The following is a 21,250-nucleotide window of genomic DNA, read 5'->3' on the forward strand; positions in this document are numbered from 1 at the left end:
ACTTAAGATACTGAACCATTTGATACCACTTAATTTAGAACATAAGAGGTTAATAGTCTTTGAAGAACAAGTTAGGTGTAGAATATCATCTGAGATGAAGTGTCAGTTTCAAACGAAAGGGGCAAAAACAGAAAAGCATTTTTTCTTCCTAAATATTATTAGGGGTAATCTAGTAGGAAGAGTTAGTTTCTTATATGATATAAGGTAATGTGCCTAATATGATGTTAATAAAGCAAACACATTTGGGGAAAATGTGCAGCTTAATGGAAAGTCAGTGATGGATTCTAGAGCCATGGGTGTAATATTCTTTTCACTTGTGATCTGCTGCCAAGCAAAAAGCACATTTGCGTGTCATCATTTAGTGATGTAAATGTACCTCTGGTAAACCTTCAAAGCTAAAAAGAGAACATGAATAAATAATTTGGGATTGATTGGACTGTTTTTTATGAGAGGCTAGTGAGGCCCGAGTGTCACTTTTTTGATGGAGCAAACCTCTCAATCAGATCCATGAGTGGACGCAAAGCCATCCTCTGTGGCTTTGCATTGCCTCATAGATATGGAGTAAGACAAAGCAGCACAAGTCGCTGCCTGGCCTTACTGTCAAAGAGACATCCCGTGGGCGTTGCGGTGGGTGTTACCACGCAACACCCATAGATTTTGATGCTGCCTCAGATTTAATTAATCACGTAAACCTAAGGTAGCGTCAAAACCTTACTCCTATAACGAGGAGAAATATGTTTATTTTTCCTCATTCTATATGTTCTGCATTCTGCAGCACACATGGAACGAGGAAAACACCTCCTGCACAAAAACAATCTTGCCTGCAACAGAGGCACCCTTGCACCATGGGGTGCCTACGTTGGCACTAGGCAGCAAATTGTTCACCAGCACAGATGGAAAGGAAAGGAATGCACCATAGTTCAGAAATACGGTGCAGTCCTCCCCTTTCACATTGGCATAGGGCAGCGCAGCAGGAAGACTTGCGGTGCTGCATTACGCCAGTTCCTCATAAATGAGGCCCAGATTGTCTCACCAAATTAGTAAGCCACTATCTTGCTTCTTTACACCACTGTTAACCAGGAAAACTCTTCTCAGCCCCTAGTGGATATGGTACAAACAGCAGGTTTGCCCCAGAAAATGGTGTGATAGATTTAAGCAATTCCAAACAACATTAAGGACAATAGAAAACATGATAAAATCCCCAGACCAATTTATAAAAAAACAAGTAAAGTGTAAACATCAAAATTATGCGAAAATCAGATTAAATTAATGTAAGAATGCTTAAATATAGATATATTAAGAAGTATGTCACAAAAATTGTGTTATAAAAGTCCATTTTTGTCTACGAGCAATATAAAGACTGTCTACTGCAGGCCACTCTTGTACCATGGCTACAAATAATGAAAGTTACCAGCAAACTGTTCTGCCTCATTGAGGCTGGGAAGACAGAGGCAGAGTAGGTTACCTAGCAGGGTAAACCTTATATGTAGGGTTTTTCAAGATGGCAGATCTCTATTCTCTGACGTGTTACATTAGTGTTTCAGGGTGTAGCCAGGCAAGCTTTAATGGAGAACTTGCAGCCATGATTTGTTAGTCATGCTTGTGTATATTATGCTAAAAAGTCAATAATATACATGGAAGGGAGACAAAAGTTGGAGTGCATGCATGTTTTCATTTGAATCATTGTTTACTTCCTGGAATGATTATGAAATAAGTGAACCATCAATTTGGATATATGTGTTTCAGTGCAACACGTTGCAGTGTAAACATACACTATGACTACAAGAAAACATATTATCTGCACCAGTAAACATATCCTGCACTGAAAGTTGCAAATGCTAACATACATAAACATACACACTTTGCACCCAGGGCTATCTCTTTACCCAGTGCAAAGCCATTGTCACTCAGCCACCCACTTGCCCTGCCATTAACTATTATCAGGCCAGTGAGGGGTGTGCAGGACAGTGAAGCCAGAGAAGATGGTTGCAGGGAGCTTAGATGGCAAAAGTCGATGACTATAAAGAAAGGGTTGGAAATAGAAGCAAATAACAAAGGGACATGAAGTGCTGCCATGGCAGCCTACATGTGGTGCTGTGGGTCAACGAAGTGTACAAAAGGTGATGTATGGAATGCTTGAATTAATCTCAGCCACTGGTAATAACTCAAGCCTCATTCAAGTCCATCATTAATTTGCACACCACGCCTCCAAGTCTGGCCCCAGCAATAAGCAAATCAGTCTTGACCCTGCTCCAATGAGACCAGTCCAGCCCGAACTGCCAAGACAGGCCTCAATGAATTGCACAAGCAATCCAGGATGTGTTTTACCCTCGTTATGGGCTCATCAGCCAAATACAGCTTGGTTCCAATGACACAGTGTGCACTGGACCCACGTCTGGAAATTCCCGTCCCACTTAGGGCGAAATATGAAAATCTACAAAACGTGATGGCTGGAATGCTTGAATTAATTACTCGGGCCTCATCCCATTCCATCCTTATTTTGCACATCATGCCACCTCAGTTGGGACCCAGCTATATGCAAATCAGCCGTGACTGGTTCTAGGATGCTTGTCTCCAGTCCAGGGAGGACCTGGCCTGGCAGTTCAGGCTGCACTGTTCCCATGGGGAGCAGGGTCAAGACTGAGTGAGAGAGAGAGAGAGAGAGAGAGAGAGGGAGAGAGAAAGAGAGAGAGAGAGAGAGAGAGAGAGAGAGAGAGAGAGAGAGAGAGAGAGAGAGAGAGATTAAAAAAAATGCAATTGGCTGAATTGGCATATGGGTTTAAAGCTGATTGTGAGCACTTTTCTTGGGAGGGGTTAAGACTCATATTTAATTCCAGACAGAAGAATAGGTTTAGAGTTTGGGTTTACAATGCAAATACATTGCATCATGTCTGGACCACCCAACACAAAGGGGAAAAAATGCATTGTACCAATATCTTGGTATTGCAAATTTGCTATGTATGGCTGTCATAATAAGCTTTTGTCATGAAGACGCAACTCTGAATCTGGTTACTAAGTGCTTTGATGCAACAGTAGTAAAAAAGAAAAGTAGTTTTTCCACCGCTGTTCCATTGCCAAGGGAAATACTCTCTCCTACGTGCTTGCAGGCCTCTCTGTGGTTTCGAGAGGCACCAGCACTGTGGAGGTACGGTGGCTGATGAGGTTCAGCTTCACCTGCCTTGTCTGCTCTCTCTTGGGTCTGTGCATACATATGAGATGCAGGAGAGTACCAGGTTCTGCCTTGCTTTGTTGGTGCTGCTCTGCACCAACTGCCAGGTGACGTGGTAGACAACTCCAGGTTTGCCCTCATTGTCTATATGATGTTAAATGGGATTTCAAGTGTAAAAAACAGATTGACTCTAGACCAGCATTCAGTACCTGTATCAATGGCGGATGCCCCCCTGAAGAAGACGACCCTGTAAAGAGGAGATATCCTCCAAAGAGGATACTGATTTCGTTTAAGAGGCTCCTGCTGTTGCATCCCCTGTACCCCCCACAATAGCCTGCACAGTGTCCTGTTGAGAACACCGTTTCTCGAATTACCAGTGGAAGTAGCAAGGGGTGCCATCTTTTTTTCGCAAAAAGAGGGAAATCTCTGGCATTTTTCAACTCCTGATTCAGACGAGCATCAGAGATCCCTGACTGAAGATTTTGATCCCTAGGAACAGCTTCTGTAGGTGCCACCATTCTTATCGCTTTTAAAAGGGAATCCTCAATTCCTGAACTTTGTGAGCTGAAGGAGGACTCTGCATGCTGTAATTTATTACTCCCTTTGGACTGATTCAGTTTGGCTTTCGCTGAGCGCACTTTATTTTTTGCGACAATCACAGCGTCCGCCTTCGCTGCAGCTACCAACTTGAGCTGTTTCCTCATCATGCCTCCTCCTACTACTTCTGTAGCAATTTTTTTTTTATTCACTTAAAGAATTACTAGCACCTTCTTCTCTCTTTTTTTTGCCTCGCAAACTCTCCTATATAGCTCCAAAAGTTTTTATATTTTTACTTTATAGGTCCTTCACCAGCAGTCCCAAGTCCAAAAAAGGCATTATAACACAATTGTATCACTCGCCCAGCTCTCCCTCCTGAATACATTTAGAATCACCAGCAATTGACAGCAGACTCCCCCATCGTACTCACATGTCCATAACCATGTCCGTGCTCTTATAGTAATGCTTCTTTAGCGTTCCGGAAAGCAGCCTAGTCCAGTCGAGTACGAGATAACAGACCCGAAGCCCACAAGCCAGCAGAGCAGAGATGAAATCCACCCGCGGTCCAAGCCACCATTCAAATCACCGGGGCCAGCGGAAACCAAACAGGAGTGAAAGCAGGAACAACAACGAAATTGCTGACTCCACCGGAACCACCGAGGAACATAAGCCCTCAGTTCTCCCCTTCAGTTGGAACCAGTCGCCGGCTGCACAACAAAAACGCCAAAAGCGAGAAACCAGGAACGAGAAAGGAGCTGCCTGCTACGCCGGACCTCGGCGTTTCCACACACCTGATCCTCGAGGCGCCCTCTGAACGAGGGGGGGGAGCATCACGGCACCTACGCGCTAGCGGGGAGCGCCGTAGCTGCCATTCAAATCCCAGTCCTCCCGATTTCGACCCTACTTAATGGAGTGACTATTGCAATGGTTACTGCGATCCCACTCCCTCAGTCTCCCCCCTCTCTTCTCCAGATTAGTTCAAATGGTCTTCAAACGCAATCAAATGGCACCACCGTGGCCCAAGTTCAGGGTCAGTCAGATAAGCAAGGCCAACAGCCCTCGACAAAACAATCAATGCTCTCAGCTCGTCCAGGTCCCCAAATCCTATTGGAAAGTAGCTCTAGTATAGTAAACGCTGGGGCCGACTTAGATGAAAGCGGACATCAATCAGGAACCAAAGAGCCTGTCTTTACATATCAGGACGAGAAGGAAGTTTCATGCCAAATGGATATCAAAACTATGTTAAATATGATTCTTGAGGAAATCAGAGATATGAAGAAAACACAGCAGTTAGAAATTCAATAGATTCAGCAACGTTTGGGAAAGATAGAGGAAGCAGTTGCTAGTCTTCCGGGTCGTCTCCATGAGGCTGAATTAAGGATTTCTACTCTAGAGGACCAAATGATTGGTGTTCTTCAACAAGTAGACTCAGTGGCACGTGAAAAATTAATCATGGAGACCAAGATCGGGGAACTTGAGAATTTTTCACGTAGTTCTAATCTTCGGATAGTTGGTGTTCCGGAACGGTTTGAAGGGGGTGACACCCTCAAGTGGGTGGAAACATTTATAAAAAAGGCAGTGCTACCTGACTTCGCGGGAGACTTAACACTAACTAGGGCTCATCGGGTCCCCGCTCATCTTCCTCCAAACGATAAGTTCCCCCGCACGATACTTGTCAACTTTGCGGGTTATCGTGTAAAGGAAAAAGTCCTGACTTCGGCAATTCAGTTGAGACAGTTTGAAACTGAAAATGGAGTAAGGTGCAGAATTTTTTCTGATATGTCGGCAGCAGCAGCTAGAAGACGGAAAGAGTGTGTTAAGTTATTATATTTGTTTAAAGCTCAAGGGGCACAAGCTTCGATCGCACAACTATCAAAACTTAAAGTTCTTGTCCATGGAAAGTTTCATTTATGTACTCGTCTAGAAGAAGCACAGGAGCTGCTCAAGATAATCTCTGCTGGTAGTTAATGGACTAGTTGCTTTTTTGGGGGGGTTTTCTTAAGAAAGTTCTCTTTTTTTCCTTTTAGATTTCTGATTTGGCGATTTAAAGACTTGCAGAGTCTTTCTTTTTGAAGATCTTTTTTTTTTCTTTTGTGAGGGGGAGGGAGATCACTTTGTGTTGCAATATCAGGGCACCAGTATGTGCTTGGGGGGGGGGGGTGGATTATGTGGACAGCGGGAATATCCACATTTCCTAAGGGGTGGAGGGGTTTTTGTTGAGGGAGGATTAGGGTGGCTTGGGCTAGTTGGAAAAATGAGCAGGTGTTATAAGGAATGTGTTAAATGGTGCAGGAATCAATTGAAAATAGAATTGCAGTGCATTGAGCTTTTTGATATTTTTGTACTTCGTGAATGAGCTCATCCAGTAATTGCCAAATTATTTCTGTCAACATTAATTGAATTTTGAACAGACGCAAATATGGTGGATTGATTAGGTGGCTAGTTAAATTTAAACCTCAAATTATTTTTTTACAGGAAACTCATTTGAAATCCAATACCCCAAAATGTTATATTCCAGGAATGTTTTCAAGGTTTTTTTTTGCTTCAGCAGGTGTTGCAATGCGGGGGGTGGCCATATATTTTTCTCGTGAATTTGATTAGGTGTTTCTTCAGGAAAAAAGAGATCCCCAGGTTAGGTGGATATGGGTGCAGGTGTCATTAAACGGCCAGATTCTGAATTTTATTAGTTATTATGGACCAATATTTGATGACGAATCTGCATTATGTTCACTTTATAAACTTCTGATTAGGGTCACGGGCAAATTGCTTTGGGGGCGATTTTAATTATATTCAGGACTTGAAAATGGATACCTCAAATAGAGGGAAAAAACCATTGAAACCTAAAACAAAGAAGCTTTTTGATGCTTTGATAGATGATCTCCAGCTAGTTGATGCATGGCGGTTTTTAAATCAAACTGGTCGTAAATATACTTGCTCTTCACGCCAGCATCAAACTGCATCTCGTATAGATTTTCTATTGTTGTCACGCTCTTTGATTCTTAGAGATGCAGATATTGGCGCTAACGCTTTCTCTGACCACCCTTATGTTCAATTATGTATAGAATTGGGTCTTTCTAAAAAGCGTAGGCCTAAGTGGCAGATAGACCGTCTTCTTTTGCAAGATCCAGTCTGGATTGATGAATTCAGATGCTGGATAAAAGACTACTTTTCCATTAATGAAGGGACCGCTGAAATGTTTTCTGTCTGGGGGGGCTTTAAGGTTGCAGCCCATGGGCAGATGATTGCCACCACTGTTAAGAAAACTAGGGAACGTTTAGATAAAATAACACAACTTCAGCAGTCATTAAGTTATGCTACCAATTCGGTGGGCTCTTTAAATCGGACTCAGTTGGAACAGGCTAGGAAAGCTTTAAGAGATTTATTCATTTTAGAAGAAATAAATAGCTCCCAGACTTATTCTCAGAAGGTCTATGAAGAAAGTCAAATGGTGGGTAAGATGCTCGCCTGGTCGACTCGGGCTCGACAAGAATCCGCCTGCATTGTCGAAATAATAGATCCCCAATCCAATACAATAGTTACTGATAGAGCTGATATTCCTCGAATATTTCTTAATCACTTTCAACAAATTTATACCACCAATCATTCAGTAAATTTCAAGCTGATTGAGGAGTATTTTGCTTCAATTCAAGTTCCTAAAATATCGCAGAATGTAGTGACGATGCTGCAGATGAAAATTACTGTTGCCGAGATAGCGGCAGTGATTAAATCTTTGGCGGGAGCAAAAGCTTGTGGTGAGGACGGGTTCCCAAGTGAACTATATAAATGTTTTGTGAAGGAGTTGACCCCTTTTTTTGCAAAGTTATTTGATTATATTAAAATGGGTGGGGCGGTGTATCCTGAATTTAAAACAGCGATAGTAGTTAGCTTTGTAAAAAAAGGTAAGCCCTGCAACAATTTGAATTCTTACCGTCCAATCAGTTTATTGAATACAGTTTATAAAATTTTTATGAAGATTTGGGCACAGCGTTTCACTTCTGCAGCTAAGGAAGTGATTCATGGGGATCAAACGGGGTTTATTGCTGGCCGAATTATGCCGACTAATACCCACTTTTTGATCCAAGCTCTTGATTTTTTTAATATGAATAAGACTCCTGCTTGTATCATGATGGTAGATGCAGAAAAGGCCTTTGATATAGTTAATTGGGATTCATTATTTTATGCACTTTTTAGGTTTTGTTTTCCACCATTTGCAGTTCAAGTTCAAGTTCAAATAGCTTTATTCGATTTTAAAAATAAAAACCATAAAAGCACAATTTTAAAATATTTCAGAATAAGTACATCACAGTTACAAGTGGTTAACCTTTAAATATCTGTTTAAAATTACATAACAGGATTAATTCATTGAGGACCTAAATCTAATAATGGTTTTAAGAAACATTGACACCGAGAACATAAGGAGATCATCATCTAGCATTTTCAGTCTTAACAGTGCCACTCTACATTGTCTCAGGCCACATCCTCTCAATACAGGTATTAATATTCGCTTCCTAGGGCCTGAATAAAATTTACAAAAGAAAATACAATGGAGTGAGGATTGAACAGAGACCAGGTCACATGGGCAGGGAATTAGTTCTTTTGACCAACAGTTCAACTCCGGGAAAGTAACTAATCTAAAAAAGATGTCCAACCTAAATCGAGTCAATAGCATAAGGGAATAACAACAGGGAACTTGCAGCAAGTATGGCTGAATGCCTTGATTTTGTGTAAGTAAGCAGTTTGCCATAACAGAGCTCTTACATTTCTCTATTTGTAATAACTATGATTAAAAATATTTACCAGGGGGCACAGGCTCAGATTATAGTCAACGGGGATCAAGCAGGGTTAATAAAGATAAACCGTGGGACCATGCAGCTGTCCCTTATCACTTCTTTTGTTTACTTTTTTTAACGAACATCTTGCTATTAGATTACGAGCCAATAGGAATATTAGGGCCCCTATCGAAGGTATTGCAAAACTGAAACTTTTTGCTGATGACGCTATTTTATATTTAGATACAGAAAAGTCAAATTTACAGTCAACATTGGCGGAATTCAGGAAATTCGAACAAATAGGGGGCTTTAAAATTAATCCTTCCAAAACTGAAATTTTAATACTTAAATTCTGGGCCGACGTGCCTTCCAGAAGAATTAAAACAACAGGTAAGAAAAACTGATCCTATTAGGTATTTGGGAATATACGTTACAGGTCATTATGGGGAACTGATTAAGAATAATTATGAAGCCACCAGTATCAAGATTCAGAATTTGTTGAATAAATGGTCTAATCTTCCTTTGACTTTGATAGGATGAGTGGCATTAATTAAGATGTCTATTTTACCTCTTTTGATTTTTTGGTTCACAAATAACCCAGTCAAGGTCAACGTTAGTTTTTCCAAAGGAATCGATGTTATGATTAGATCATTCGTGTGGAATAAAAAGACTGCTAGAGTTAAGCTCCCAATTCTGCAATTAGCTACTCAGTTGGGCGGGTTGGCCCTTCCAAATATTTGTTTATATTATGATGCATCACTTTTTGATTATGTAGCATGTTTGTTGTCTAAACCTTATCAGGTCGATAATTTTTTTATCAGCAAGATGATCCAAGAGGCCGGAACTCAACTTCCTACTTTTTTAAAGACTTCGAAACTCCCAAAGAGAACTCGACATAAAACATTATTAGATTTTTCAAATCGATTGCGTATCGTTTTTCAACAAAAGGATCTCTCGGGGTTCCTTTCGTTAAAATTAATTGAGTGTCGAGATCTAGGTTTATATATTCATTCTACTCAATTGAAAAAATGGAATGATTCTGGTTTGGGGGTTTTGAGCCAATTGGGCATCCAGGGCAGGATGATTACCTGGGAAGAAGTTCAGGCTAGAAGTCTGGGTCCCAATAAACCTTCTTTTTTTGAATTCATCCAAATTATTAATTTCTTTAAAAAGTATAATTTTATTTTTAACATCCCTCCTGGTAAAATTGCTTCCGCACTATATGTTGCGAGATTATCTGGAGTGGACAATTGGTATCGTTTATTGAATTATCAAGATGAATCTCCTTTGGTATTAAAGATGTTGGAGAAAGTCGAAGCTCATACACAATATGTTTTTTCTTATCAGGAATGGCAAAAGATCTCATCTTTAGGGAATAAGGTTTTGAGAGCTGCTAATTATTAAAAAAAATGCATTGTTTGCCAACTGGATGGTATATTATACTCCAGAAGCACTAAATAAAATGTATCCAGAGGTGATAAATAGTTGCTTTCGCTGTGGTACTTCAGCAGCAGGGGGATGGCGACATATTTTTTTTTCCTGCCCTAAGTTCAATCAATCAATCAATCAAAGCATTTATATAGCGCACTACTCACCCAGAGGGTCTCAAGGCGCTAGGGGAGGGGGGTCCGCTACTGCTCGAACAGCCAGGTCTTGAGTTGCTTCCTGAAGGCGAAGTGGTCCTGGGTCAGGCGGAGGTGGGTCGGGAGGGAGTTCCACGTCCTGGCGGCGAGGAAGGAGAAGGACCGTCCCCCTGTGGTGGCTCTTCGGATGTGGGGGACGGTGGCAAGGGCGTGGCCGGTCGATCGAAGCTGGCGTTTGGGAGCATAGAAGTTGAGGCGGCTGTTGAGGTATCCTGGGCCTTGGTTGTGTAGGGCTTTGTGTGCGTGGGTGAGGAGGCGGAAGGTGATTCTCTTGGTGACCGGGAGCCAGTGCAGGTCTCTCAGGTGTCCGGAGATGTGGCTGCGAAGGGGGATGTCCAGGATGAGTCGTGCGGAGGTGTTCTGGATCCGCTGAAGTCTTTTCTGGAGTTTGGCGGTGGTTCCGGCGTAGAGGGAGTTGCCGTATTCCAGACGGCTGGTGACGAGGGCCTGGGTGACCGTCTTCCTGGTCTCGGTGGGGATCCACCGGAAGATCTTTCGTAGCATGCGCAGGATGTTGAAGCACGACGAGGAGACGGCGTTGAAATGTCTGGTCATGGAGAGGGTGGAGTCCAGAATGAAGCCCAGGTTGCGTGCGTGGTCTGTTGGTTTGGGTGCGCTGCCTAGGGCGGGGGGCCACCAGGAGTCGTCCCAGGCGGAGGGTGAGGAACCCAGGATGAGGACTTCCGTCTTGTCCGAGTTCAGTTTCAGGCGGCTGTTCTTCATCCATTCGGCTACCTCTTTCATCCCTTCGTGGAGGTTGGCTCTGGCGGTGGCGGGGTCGTTGGTGAGGGAGAGAATCAGCTGGGTGTCGTCGGCGTAGGAGATGATGTTGAGGTTGTGCTGGCGTGCGATGTCTGCGAGGGGGCTCATGTACACGTTGAAGAGGGTTGGACTGAGCGAGGAGCCTTGAGGAACGCCGCAGATGACTTCGGTGGCTTCAGATCTGAACGGGGGGAGGCGGACTCTCTGTGTCCTTCCGGCGAGGAAGGAGGTGATCCACTCCAGTGCCTTCTCCTGGATTCCGACGTTGCTGAGTCGCTGCACTAGTGTACGGTGGCAGACAGTGTCGAAGGCCGCGGAGAGGTCTAGGAGGATGAGGGCCGCTGTTTCTCTGTTGTCAAGCAGAGCTCAGATGTCATCGGTGGCTGCGATCAGGGCGGTCTCGGTGCTGTGGTTGGCCCGGGAAAAAATATTTGCATATTTTAGTGGCGTGAATAGGAAAATGTATAAACCTTCAGTAGAAGCTGCTCTGTTCGGCATAGGTAGTAAGGAGGTTATACTCTCCGAATTTCAGGGACGTTTTCTTGCTATCGCTATGTTGGTTGCCCGTTCATTGATTTTACAAAACTGGAGATCATTGGAAATACCGCTATTTGAGAAATGGTTGAGTAAAATGAAACGCACAAAATGTTTTGAAGAAAGCTTATACTAAGTGGGTGAGGGCAACTAAGAACTTTTCGAGGGTCTGGGATTATTTTGCTGATTGTTAATTTGATAATGGGGTCTTTTTTCTTTATTTTTTGGCTGCTATATGTATTTATTATGTGCTCAATCAGGATGCGATTTGTTTACAGTGCAAACATTTTTGTGACATGTAAATAATGAGTGTTTCCTTTTTGGCTCTGCTCAATAAAAAAAAAAAAGACTCTAGACCAGCATTCATATGTAGAAATGCAGATGGAAAAGGGAAAAACAGAGTTACAGGCATACAAGACAGGCAGACTGACAGTCGGACATATAGACAAATATAGGTTGATAGTTATTGGAATGAAGGTACAAAAAAGAGACAAAGAGTCAGATAGACACCTTGATAGACTTAACAGATGAACAATATAGTAAAAATGAACAGGGCGATGATGAAATAGATAGTTATGTCAATTGGCTGATAGAAAGATAGATGAATAGGCCACGACTCAGTAGCGGTCCTTGGAGGGAGTTCGGTGGGGCAGTGAGGCGGGGAAATGTAAACACCGGAATATGGATGAACGGAGGTAAGTACACATTTAAATAAGTAAAACAAATTCCTTTGCGCGCGCTGCATCGCAAAATGCGATGCAGCGCGTGCAACGAAATTCGTTGTATTTATTTAAATGTGTACTTACCTCCGTTCATCCATATTCCGGTGTTTACATTTCCCCGCCCCGCCTCACTGCCCCAACGAACTCCCTCCACGGACCGCTACTGCTATGACTAACTGTCTGACCGACTGAACCACACACAGCCAATCACTAACAGGCACATGCATCAATGTAAAAACCGGTCGCAAACGGGCAGATTGTCAGAATCTGCCCCTTTGCGACCGGTATTTTTGCATTTGGGATGCATCATCCCAAATGCAAAAATCGCTATTTAAGGAATCTCTAAATTGCGATTCCTTAAATTGCGATTGCATTTAAGGAATCCCAAATTGAGATTCCTTAAATGCAATGCATGAAAGTGAAAAAATTAGCGATTTCGCTAATAGGGGGAGCAAATTACCATGAAGTTGAACTTCATGGTAATTTGCTAAAACTTTGAAAAAAGCACTTTTGTGCATTTTTCAAAGTTTCATGTTGCGCACACACATGCCCTTAGAGCATGTGTGTGTGCAACATATGTGCACAGATCAATTTCAGGGGTGCAATAGGGTGTCACCCTTGCACCCTTGAAATTGCATGAGCAATTTGCGAGTACCTACTGGTACTCGCAAATTGCTCATGCAATCTCCAATTCATTCCTATGGGCCTGGAGGCCCATAGGAATGAATGGGCCGGCATTCCTTAATTGCAAATCGCTATTTGCGAGTCGCAATTAAGGAATTTGTAGGAATCGCTATTTTTATAGCGATTCCTACATGCATAGGCTTTTGCAATTCCTTAATTGCGATTCCTTAAAAATCGCAATTAAGGAATCGCAAAAGTCTTTGTTGATGCATGTGCCAGTAAGTTCTGTACATAAGCTGCGCCTACCTTTCAACAAGTACTTCTACTGATAATAAAGTCATAGGAGTTCTCAGATGTATGCATATATCTATAGAGATAATACATTAGACAAAGTCCTGTCAAACGAACTGTTTACCTTTTTCAGGGAGAGAATTCCCTCCCTGTGGTCTCTGTCAGTGGCGATGGCAAACACCCCTGCCCCGTCTCCATTCACTAGTGAGTATTTGATGTCAGCGTTGAGGCCGGTGTCCGCATCGGTTGCCTTGATTTTCCCCACTGCTGTTCCAACTTGTGCTGATTCAGGGACATACAGCTGGTAATGCTCTGTTGGAGATAAAATGCACCGTTTAACTTCAGCTTATAAAACACAAAAAATTACACAAAACCCACGCGCGTGATGTAAGAAGGGACATCTTTTATAATGGCGGAAAGCTAAACAGTTCCTGTGATTTAGCCTCAGTTAGCGGTGCCGTAATAAAAGGCAGCATCCCCGCAGTTGAAGAATGAAGTCCTGTTTTTATTCAGGGAACAAAAGAGTGGGCTATTTCTGCAGCATTCGCTCTTACTAATGCAAACAAATGGACCACCGTGGGGGGCCTTTTGAGCACTCGCTTTTGAGAGAATCAAATTAACCACAATCTTCCATAATAATCCTCTTTAAATACAAAAGGAAAACAAAATATCCTTTTCCAATCCGCTTTCCTTCGCTGGAGTCACAACAAAAAGACGCTGACCCAATTACGAGCGACTGCAGCGTTCTGTGAATCGTGATCTTACAAGACACTTATAAATTCGAAGTCAGTTGAAACATATGCGACAAGCATTTTCAATGTGTTTTGTTGAAATACGATTGCAATGCCATGCCAGTGAGAATAAATGTTGCCAAATAACACGTTATTTGTAAAAAAAAAAAAAAAAATGGATACAAGTATACGTTTACTCATTTTTTACTACACAATGGAGGTAAAAAAAATTGCCACAACCACAAAACCTTGCAACTGATTTGAGAAAACACTGTTTTGTGTTTTATAGATTCCATTTTAGAATCACAAGGCCTGGCATATCATCAACAGCCAGCGATAATTATCGCTGGCCGCTCTTAGCGTTAAAATGTTTAACGCCGGCTATCGCAGATAATTATCGCCATGCTAGCGCTGTATTAACAACGCTCAGCGCAATGGCGATAATTATCCTAGCTATAGCGATGTTTTCCATGGAACATCGCTGGTTTTCCAGCGATGTTCCATGGAAAACGGCGATACCCTTGATAATAGGGGCCTGTGGTCTTAGCCACACAATCCACCCCCCATGTTAAGTATGCCTAAGTCAGGAATTTAACAGACGTTAAATTCCTGCGTTAAAGCATACTTAGCGCGATTTAAATAATCGCTTCCCCGCATTGTAAATATCACGAAGCTGCCTTCGTGATATTTGCCCATGTTATTTCCACAGACCGCCTACTTTGCATCTCATTAGCGATGCAAAGTTAGGCGTGCTGGAAACGGGAGCAAAATCAGCAAAACACGCGATAGCGTGTCTTTGCTGATAAGGCGATAAAATTATCGCCGCTTTTCGGCTGAAAAAATTATCGCCGCATTGTTAATATGCCCCCTAGTTACTGAGATTCTACATCACTGATCTAATTCAACCCCATGTGACCGGTTATGCCGGGAACTGCTGCTCGACACAACACAGCCCGTTGTCAATCATACACGCAGAACAACTGAGTGCAACATACTATTGATTCCCATTAATGAAGAAGGTGTGTCTATCCTGAACCTCTCAAGGTTTCACCTCCTGGGAATCACGGTGTCCTCCACCCAAACTTAACAATGATAATATACAGCACAATGCATACCAAGGATCTTCATCGGCACCTTTTATGTCCATATCTGCTTTGTGAGAGGACAACAAAGGTGCTGTGTTCCCATACAAATGGTGGATTCAACACTATACAAATACTGATTACAACAACAATTAGTTTAACTTGTATCTTCCTGTTTTAGGAATAATTATGTATTCTCCATTGGATTGACTTCGTTAATGGGAGCAAATTGACTATTACAAGTCTACAAATCACAGCGACAGTCATAGGACACAAAACTGCAATCCACAGGGTTTGCAAATGCAAAAAAAAAAAGTTGTGTACATCAGTCTATTGGTGAAGCCAGCACTGAAACGTTATAGGATACCTGAAACCTTAATTTCTGGTTGTAGATTTGCTGAATGGTTTCTCTGAAACAGCCAAGAGAAACAATGCCAAATGACGCTTTTATGAGGGGCTGCTTATACAATCATCTGATGATGCTGTGCGCTGTCTCAATGTACAGCGCAATGTTTTTGGGTAAGGGTTCAGTGTTGCTTTCTTAAAAAGCGGGATCACTCTTGCAGCCTGTAAGTCTTAGTTACCACCCCTGATGTCAATACATCATTAATGAGGTCTCAGACACCCCATTAATATAACAAAAGCTCCTTATGCTGGTTGGATTGGTAATTTGTCCCAGATCCTGTGGGCTTGCTTTTAGCAATCAGTGCCTTGCAATAAACAGCATTCATTCAGTAAACTAATAGCACACATTTACCTTTCGCTCCCTTTTGTTCTTCTGTCTCGTTTCTAAAACCAACAGAGGGCGGGACTTTATTTGCGAATACATTTTAGCTATCTTTTCTTCAAAAAAGTGAGCAAATTGGTTGCATATATCCTTTGAGACATCAGATTTACATAGAGTGGGTGGCTCCATTAATTCATTAACCACATACAAAAAATTCTTTCCATACATTAGAAGCTTTCAAAATACAATTGGAATAATATTCTACTTTGGCTAATTTAACAGCTTTTATATAAACATTATTTGCTGCACCACATTCCCGCTCTGTTGCGGGCATATAATTATTCCAGCAGCATTGTTCTAGGTCTTTTGTTCCCGCAACTGTATTGAAATCCATATATTCCGACAGACTGTAGGTTTTTGATGGATTAGCCAACATGGCAAAAGGGCATCTAGGGCTTGCGTTAATTTATTTCTGTGAACACCCAGAAAGTGTTCTGAGTTATTCTCCTTCCTCTCAGAACTGCACAAATGCACTTCGTAAATGGCCAAAATCTAATTTATTCCACTCATTATCAAATCTTGCGTCACCTTGTTTTCTCCTGACCTGAGACGGAACTGTCACCCTCCACCCAAAGACGACCAGAAAACAATGTGACTACAGCACCAGAGAGACTGCATGAACAGTACACAAATTACTGAGCGACCAAATAACATCTAGCCTGGAACAGCTTGTTCCATCCTCGCTTAAGACTAATACTATGCTTCTTTGTTGGAATTATCTTCCATTTTTACCCATTTAGTAGTTCACACTGTTTGATGTGAACTTGACAACAAATCCTTCGCAAAACATTTTTCCAAATCTGCATGAAAGTCATGTGGAAGAATAAGTAAATTGTACCAATGGTCCAATTCAAAAATTTGCACCAGGAGTGCCCAGGGCTTGTAAATACAAATGCTGCTGGTGGGCTTGCAGCACTGGTTGTGCCACCCACAGAAGCGGCCTGGTAAAATGTGTCTAAGTTCTGCCATTGCAGAACCTGCGTGCAGTCTGGTACTGTCATGCTGACTGGGTAAGTGCACCCACTTCCCAGTCCCTAAACCTTCCCTTCACTTCATATTAGCCACCCCTATGGTAGGCCCAAGGGCAGGGTGCATTGTAAGCATAAGGTAGGACAAACCCTGATGTGTGTGGCATGTCCTAATAGTGAATTACAGCCATTTTCGTGTTTCACTATTGTAAGGCTACCTGTTCTCCATAGGCCAGAATGGGCTGTTAGAATTGTTACATCCTATGATCCTAACAGACCCAGGGAACATGGTAGAAAATCGAGTTTAGTATGCCTGAACTCAGAATAATAAAATACATCTTTTAGTAAAGTTTATTTTGATATTCTGTGTTTGCAAATACCACTTTTAGAAAGTTGGTATTTGCTTGCCTAACCATTTCTGCCTGCCTCTTCTATGATGTGTATCTGCCTGTCTGGTTTGTGTGAGTGACAGGGCTGGGGAAACCCAGAGGGGCAGGGCTAGGTAGCCTGGTGGTGAATAGAGAGATTGACATCCAGATGGGTGGGAGGAGTGCACCTGGACTCTGAATAGGGCTGTGCACTGCCACCACAATGCTGGCTCCACCTCCTGTGGAGCGGCTGATGTCCCTGCCCTGCACCCTGAATAGAAAGGCAGAGTCATGTCAACAAAGTGCTCAAGAACTGGTTTGGACTGGGCAAAGGCCCCTCTACCCCAGAGGAACAAAGGAATTAGGGGTATAAGTATTGGGACCCTGCTCCCAAGAAATTAGATCCTGCTTGACAAGATGAACCTCTGCCTGAGGAGAAGGAACTGGGAAAGCTGTAAGGAGGAGTACTGTCCCTGACCTGGGGGATTGGCCTGCAGTGGTTGCCTTGCTGCTGAAAGGAGAGGAGAAAAGACTACAAAGACTTTAATTCAACTTGTGCTTAAAAGATCTCCAAGGGCTTGTGCTGAGCTTGCCCACTGAACGAAGTCCCAGGACCAGTGGACTTCACCCCCAGCTCCCCAGAGTCTTTTGGAAGTGCCTGCTGCTGTTGTTTGGCTTTCTGAGGGACTGCGTGTCGCAAGGAGCTGGAAGCGCGACTCGAGAAAGAGAAGCGTGCCGCCGTCGGAGCTGTTGTCGTCGCATCTCACAAAGGGTGGCGCCGCTGCAACATCGCATCGAGCGGAAGCGTCTCGCATCATTCCGGAAGTGTCTCGCAACGCCGAAGAAGCGTGTCGCCATCGCAGCCATCGTAGCTGGCGCATTGCACCGCATCAAGAGAAGAATCTCGCATCGAGGAAGAAGCGTGTTGCCATCGCAGCCATTGTAGTTGTCGCATTGCACCGCATCAAGAAAAGAGCCTCGCATCCACAGAGAAGCGTGCCGCCGTCGGAGCTGTTGTCGTCGCATCGCGTAAAGGGGTGACGCCGCTGCAGCATCGCATCGAGCGGAAGCGTATCGCACACGTCGGAGAAGAGTGCCGCTGCCAAGGCCGCTGTCATTGCATCGCGTAAAGGGGTGACGCCGCTGTAGCTGACACATCGAGTCGAGTCTTCTCGCAACATAGGAGAAGCGTAACGCATCTGGAAGATCTTCACGTCTTTATTTCTTTGCACCAAAAACTTCATCGCATCAGCATCGTTGCAACACTTTTGTTGCCCTGCAAGACGCATCTAAGGTACATTGACTTAAAGTGTCGCATTTAAGAACTTAAGAGAACTAAGCAAACTTCTACCATCTAAAGTAATAGTATTGTGTATTTTTGTCGTTTAATGGTCTTGTGGTAACTCTATATAAAGAATCCTTATTTTTAATATAAAAACCTGTGTGGTGTCCATTTGTAGTGTTGTCACTTGGTTACTGTATGTGTTCACAAACGCTTAACCTATAACGCTCTGAGATAAGCCTTGTCTGCTCACGCCAAGCTACCTAGAGGGTGAGCAGGGGTTCTTTTAGGAGTGTAACCCCTTACCCTGACTAGAGGAAAGGTTCCCTGCTTGTCACAGGTACCTACTTGTGCCAACCAGAGAACACGGATTCTAACATGAACCTATAGGTTGCCTTTTGTAAGATTGACAAAACTATCCTCCTGATGAGACTGGACTCAGTTATTTGCCACTTAGGGACTGGTAAAATACCTGGCATCATTCCTTGACGTGTGTGTTAAACAGGTTCAACTTGAGTCCTTCTTGATGCAGTGGAAATATTTTGGGTATGGATCCTGATAGAGCTAAACACTATTACTTTTGATGTTCAAAATGCTTTTGGCTGAAGAGATCAAGTCATGCATGCAGGAGTTTCCGATATACACTAATGACAACCAGCCCAGCTAATGGTACAGCTGAAACACATTTTGTAGAAAACATTGTTCATTGGAAGTGATATAGTAGATTAAAACTCAATAAATCACAACCTTGCTCAAGAAAAGCATCTCTCACAAAAGTTGATTTTCATTGGCAGGAATCCGTGGACCAGTCTTATGCACTTTGCTTGTAGTGATGAAAGTAGTGTCCTTTCACCACACCCTGTCCATTTCAAAAGGTCTCACATTCAGTCCAATAATGTAACCATTAGCTTAGGCAAGTAAAGAACATCTTGCTATTTTAGACACGGTGGGAAGAGATACTCACCTACGAGTAATTGTTAGGTGTGGGTGAAGATTTTCGCTCCACCAGTGGAGTTCGTGGAGTTTTGTGCACTCCGCGTTCCGCATGAAGCATGAAGTTCTGCAAAACTCTGTGAAGTGACGCAGAGCAGAGTTTTTTTCTCTCAAGCGGCTCACCAACGTTGGGTTGGCGGGTGTGGGCGAGCGCTCGCGAGAAAAAATCACATGCTGGACCTTCTGCCAGCGAGATTTGTCAATGTGGGAGATAGCCGCAGGTTGCAACCGCTCGCGTTGGTTCATGACCGCTCGCATTGAGGATACTGCTACTCGAGTAGAAAATCTACTTGAGCAGCAGAATGAAGCAACGCCCTCTTGCTCTGGGCGTAGTGCTGTTTGCACTGATTTTAAAGTGAAGGACAAACTCCCGGCGCAAAAAAATTGTGTGAGCACGGCTACATGCCACGCTCCACAGCTCGCGGAACTCTGAGGAGCGTGGCAGAGGTTTTATGTCACTTTTTGCGGAGTTTCGCGGAGCAGAACACAGTGAACTCTGCCCAGGCTTAGTTATTGTACTATCCAGATTTGCCTATTCATACTTTCAACCTGGCTCACCCATCCTGCTCTGTTGTGAGGCTGAAAAAAGCAGAGCATTCAGTCATGTTTTTAGTCTTGGGAAACATAAAGAAAATTGCCTGACATAAGCTAAACTCGCCCGCCTCAAGCTGAAATTTAAATAGGATCTAAGATGCTTTGTGTGGCTTAGTAGGTTCTTTCATGCAATGCACTAAGGCCCTCAGTATTAAAAAAAGAAAAACACCACCCTGAAAGGTCTTTGAGATTGATACCTGAAGTCAGACACACCAAAGAAGGGACAAGCAAAATAAAAGTAGGAAGTAGAATCCTGGCAGTGCTCGGGGACAGATTTTGAATTTACCTTTTATCGCACATCCAACATAAACTTCACAGTTACAAATTATGAAAAAAATTGAACATTGTGCTTTTCAGATGATTCCACTATGTTTCAGCTCCTTTTGTGCTTATATAATATCATGAAATGAATAGGCAGACTTACACCTGAAAGTAGCTTTGAAGATGCAGGGTGTGCAATATAAAATGAAGATAAACATAACATACAATGCTTCATATTTGGTTAGAAAACATGAACAAAGGTTAACAGTCCTTTATCAATAAACCAAATTCTGTCCATTGTTTTACATAATTTAACTATATTCAATTTTTTCACATACTGCTGTAAAATATGTTGTTGTAATCTGGAAGAAAATACCCTGAAAAAACACAACTAACTTGCTTTAAAAATACGCTATATTTGGTAAATATAATGCCTTATTGATCTTTCGTTGCTTCCAACTGTCAGCTACAAATGATTAAATGCATTTGCAATGTGAAAACCACGAAGATTTATCTTCGCGCTATAAAACAATATAAACCTTGGCAGGGAGCTTATAATAGTATCAACAGTGACAACAACAGGGTTAGAGAAATATTTTTTTTGTTTGTAGATCAGCAAAACACAATATCAGGGCATTGGTAAATAAATGTATATTGTATTAAAAGCTCTATTGCTTCTTTTCCAATGCTATGAAGCAAATACTATTCATGAATCTTGCTCAGTCCAAGATATTGTTAGGAAAGATACTATGTTTACAAGGCATTTAGTACTGCTTTCATGACAACAAAGCACAGGGGACGAGTTAGAGAACATTTGGTCACATCAGTGACAACTGGGAATGAAAGGACTTGCATTTACCATCCTAATTCCCAAATCATCATTCTCAAAATGCAGATCTGCAGATCTTTCTAGCAGATTGCGACTGGGTAATTTTTGCAAGTATGTCATTGCAATGTAGATTTAAAGATGAGAAGTGCGGAGGGTAACCATTGGTAAGGTGGTGAACTTCCAAAAGGCATAGTGTAAAGACACACACCAAGACAGTCAAAAAGACTAACATGGAGTAAAAAATACATTAAGGGATTATTTCTACCCTTTGGGAAAGGAAACTCTCAGCTACTGGCTCCTGAGG

At 42.6% G+C, this 21,250-nt stretch overlaps 1 protein-coding gene across 1 annotated transcript in view; it reads right to left on the reverse strand.

The window, feature by feature from the left end:
* CDH18 (cadherin 18) overlaps positions 1-21,250 on the reverse strand; it is a 2,052,455-nt gene that overhangs the window by 615,149 nt on the left and 1,416,056 nt on the right. Inside the window, exon 8 of the mRNA XM_085606897.1 lies at positions 13,176-13,363. Coding sequence (XP_085463023.1) covers positions 13,176-13,363 — 188 coding nt within the window. The remainder of the gene's footprint in view (positions 1-13,175; positions 13,364-21,250) is intronic.

The sequence above is a fragment of the Triturus cristatus genome, chromosome 5_2, assembly GCF_964204655.1.
Source record: "Triturus cristatus chromosome 5_2, aTriCri1.1, whole genome shotgun sequence".
Classification (NCBI taxonomy): Eukaryota; Metazoa; Chordata; class Amphibia; order Caudata; family Salamandridae; genus Triturus; species Triturus cristatus.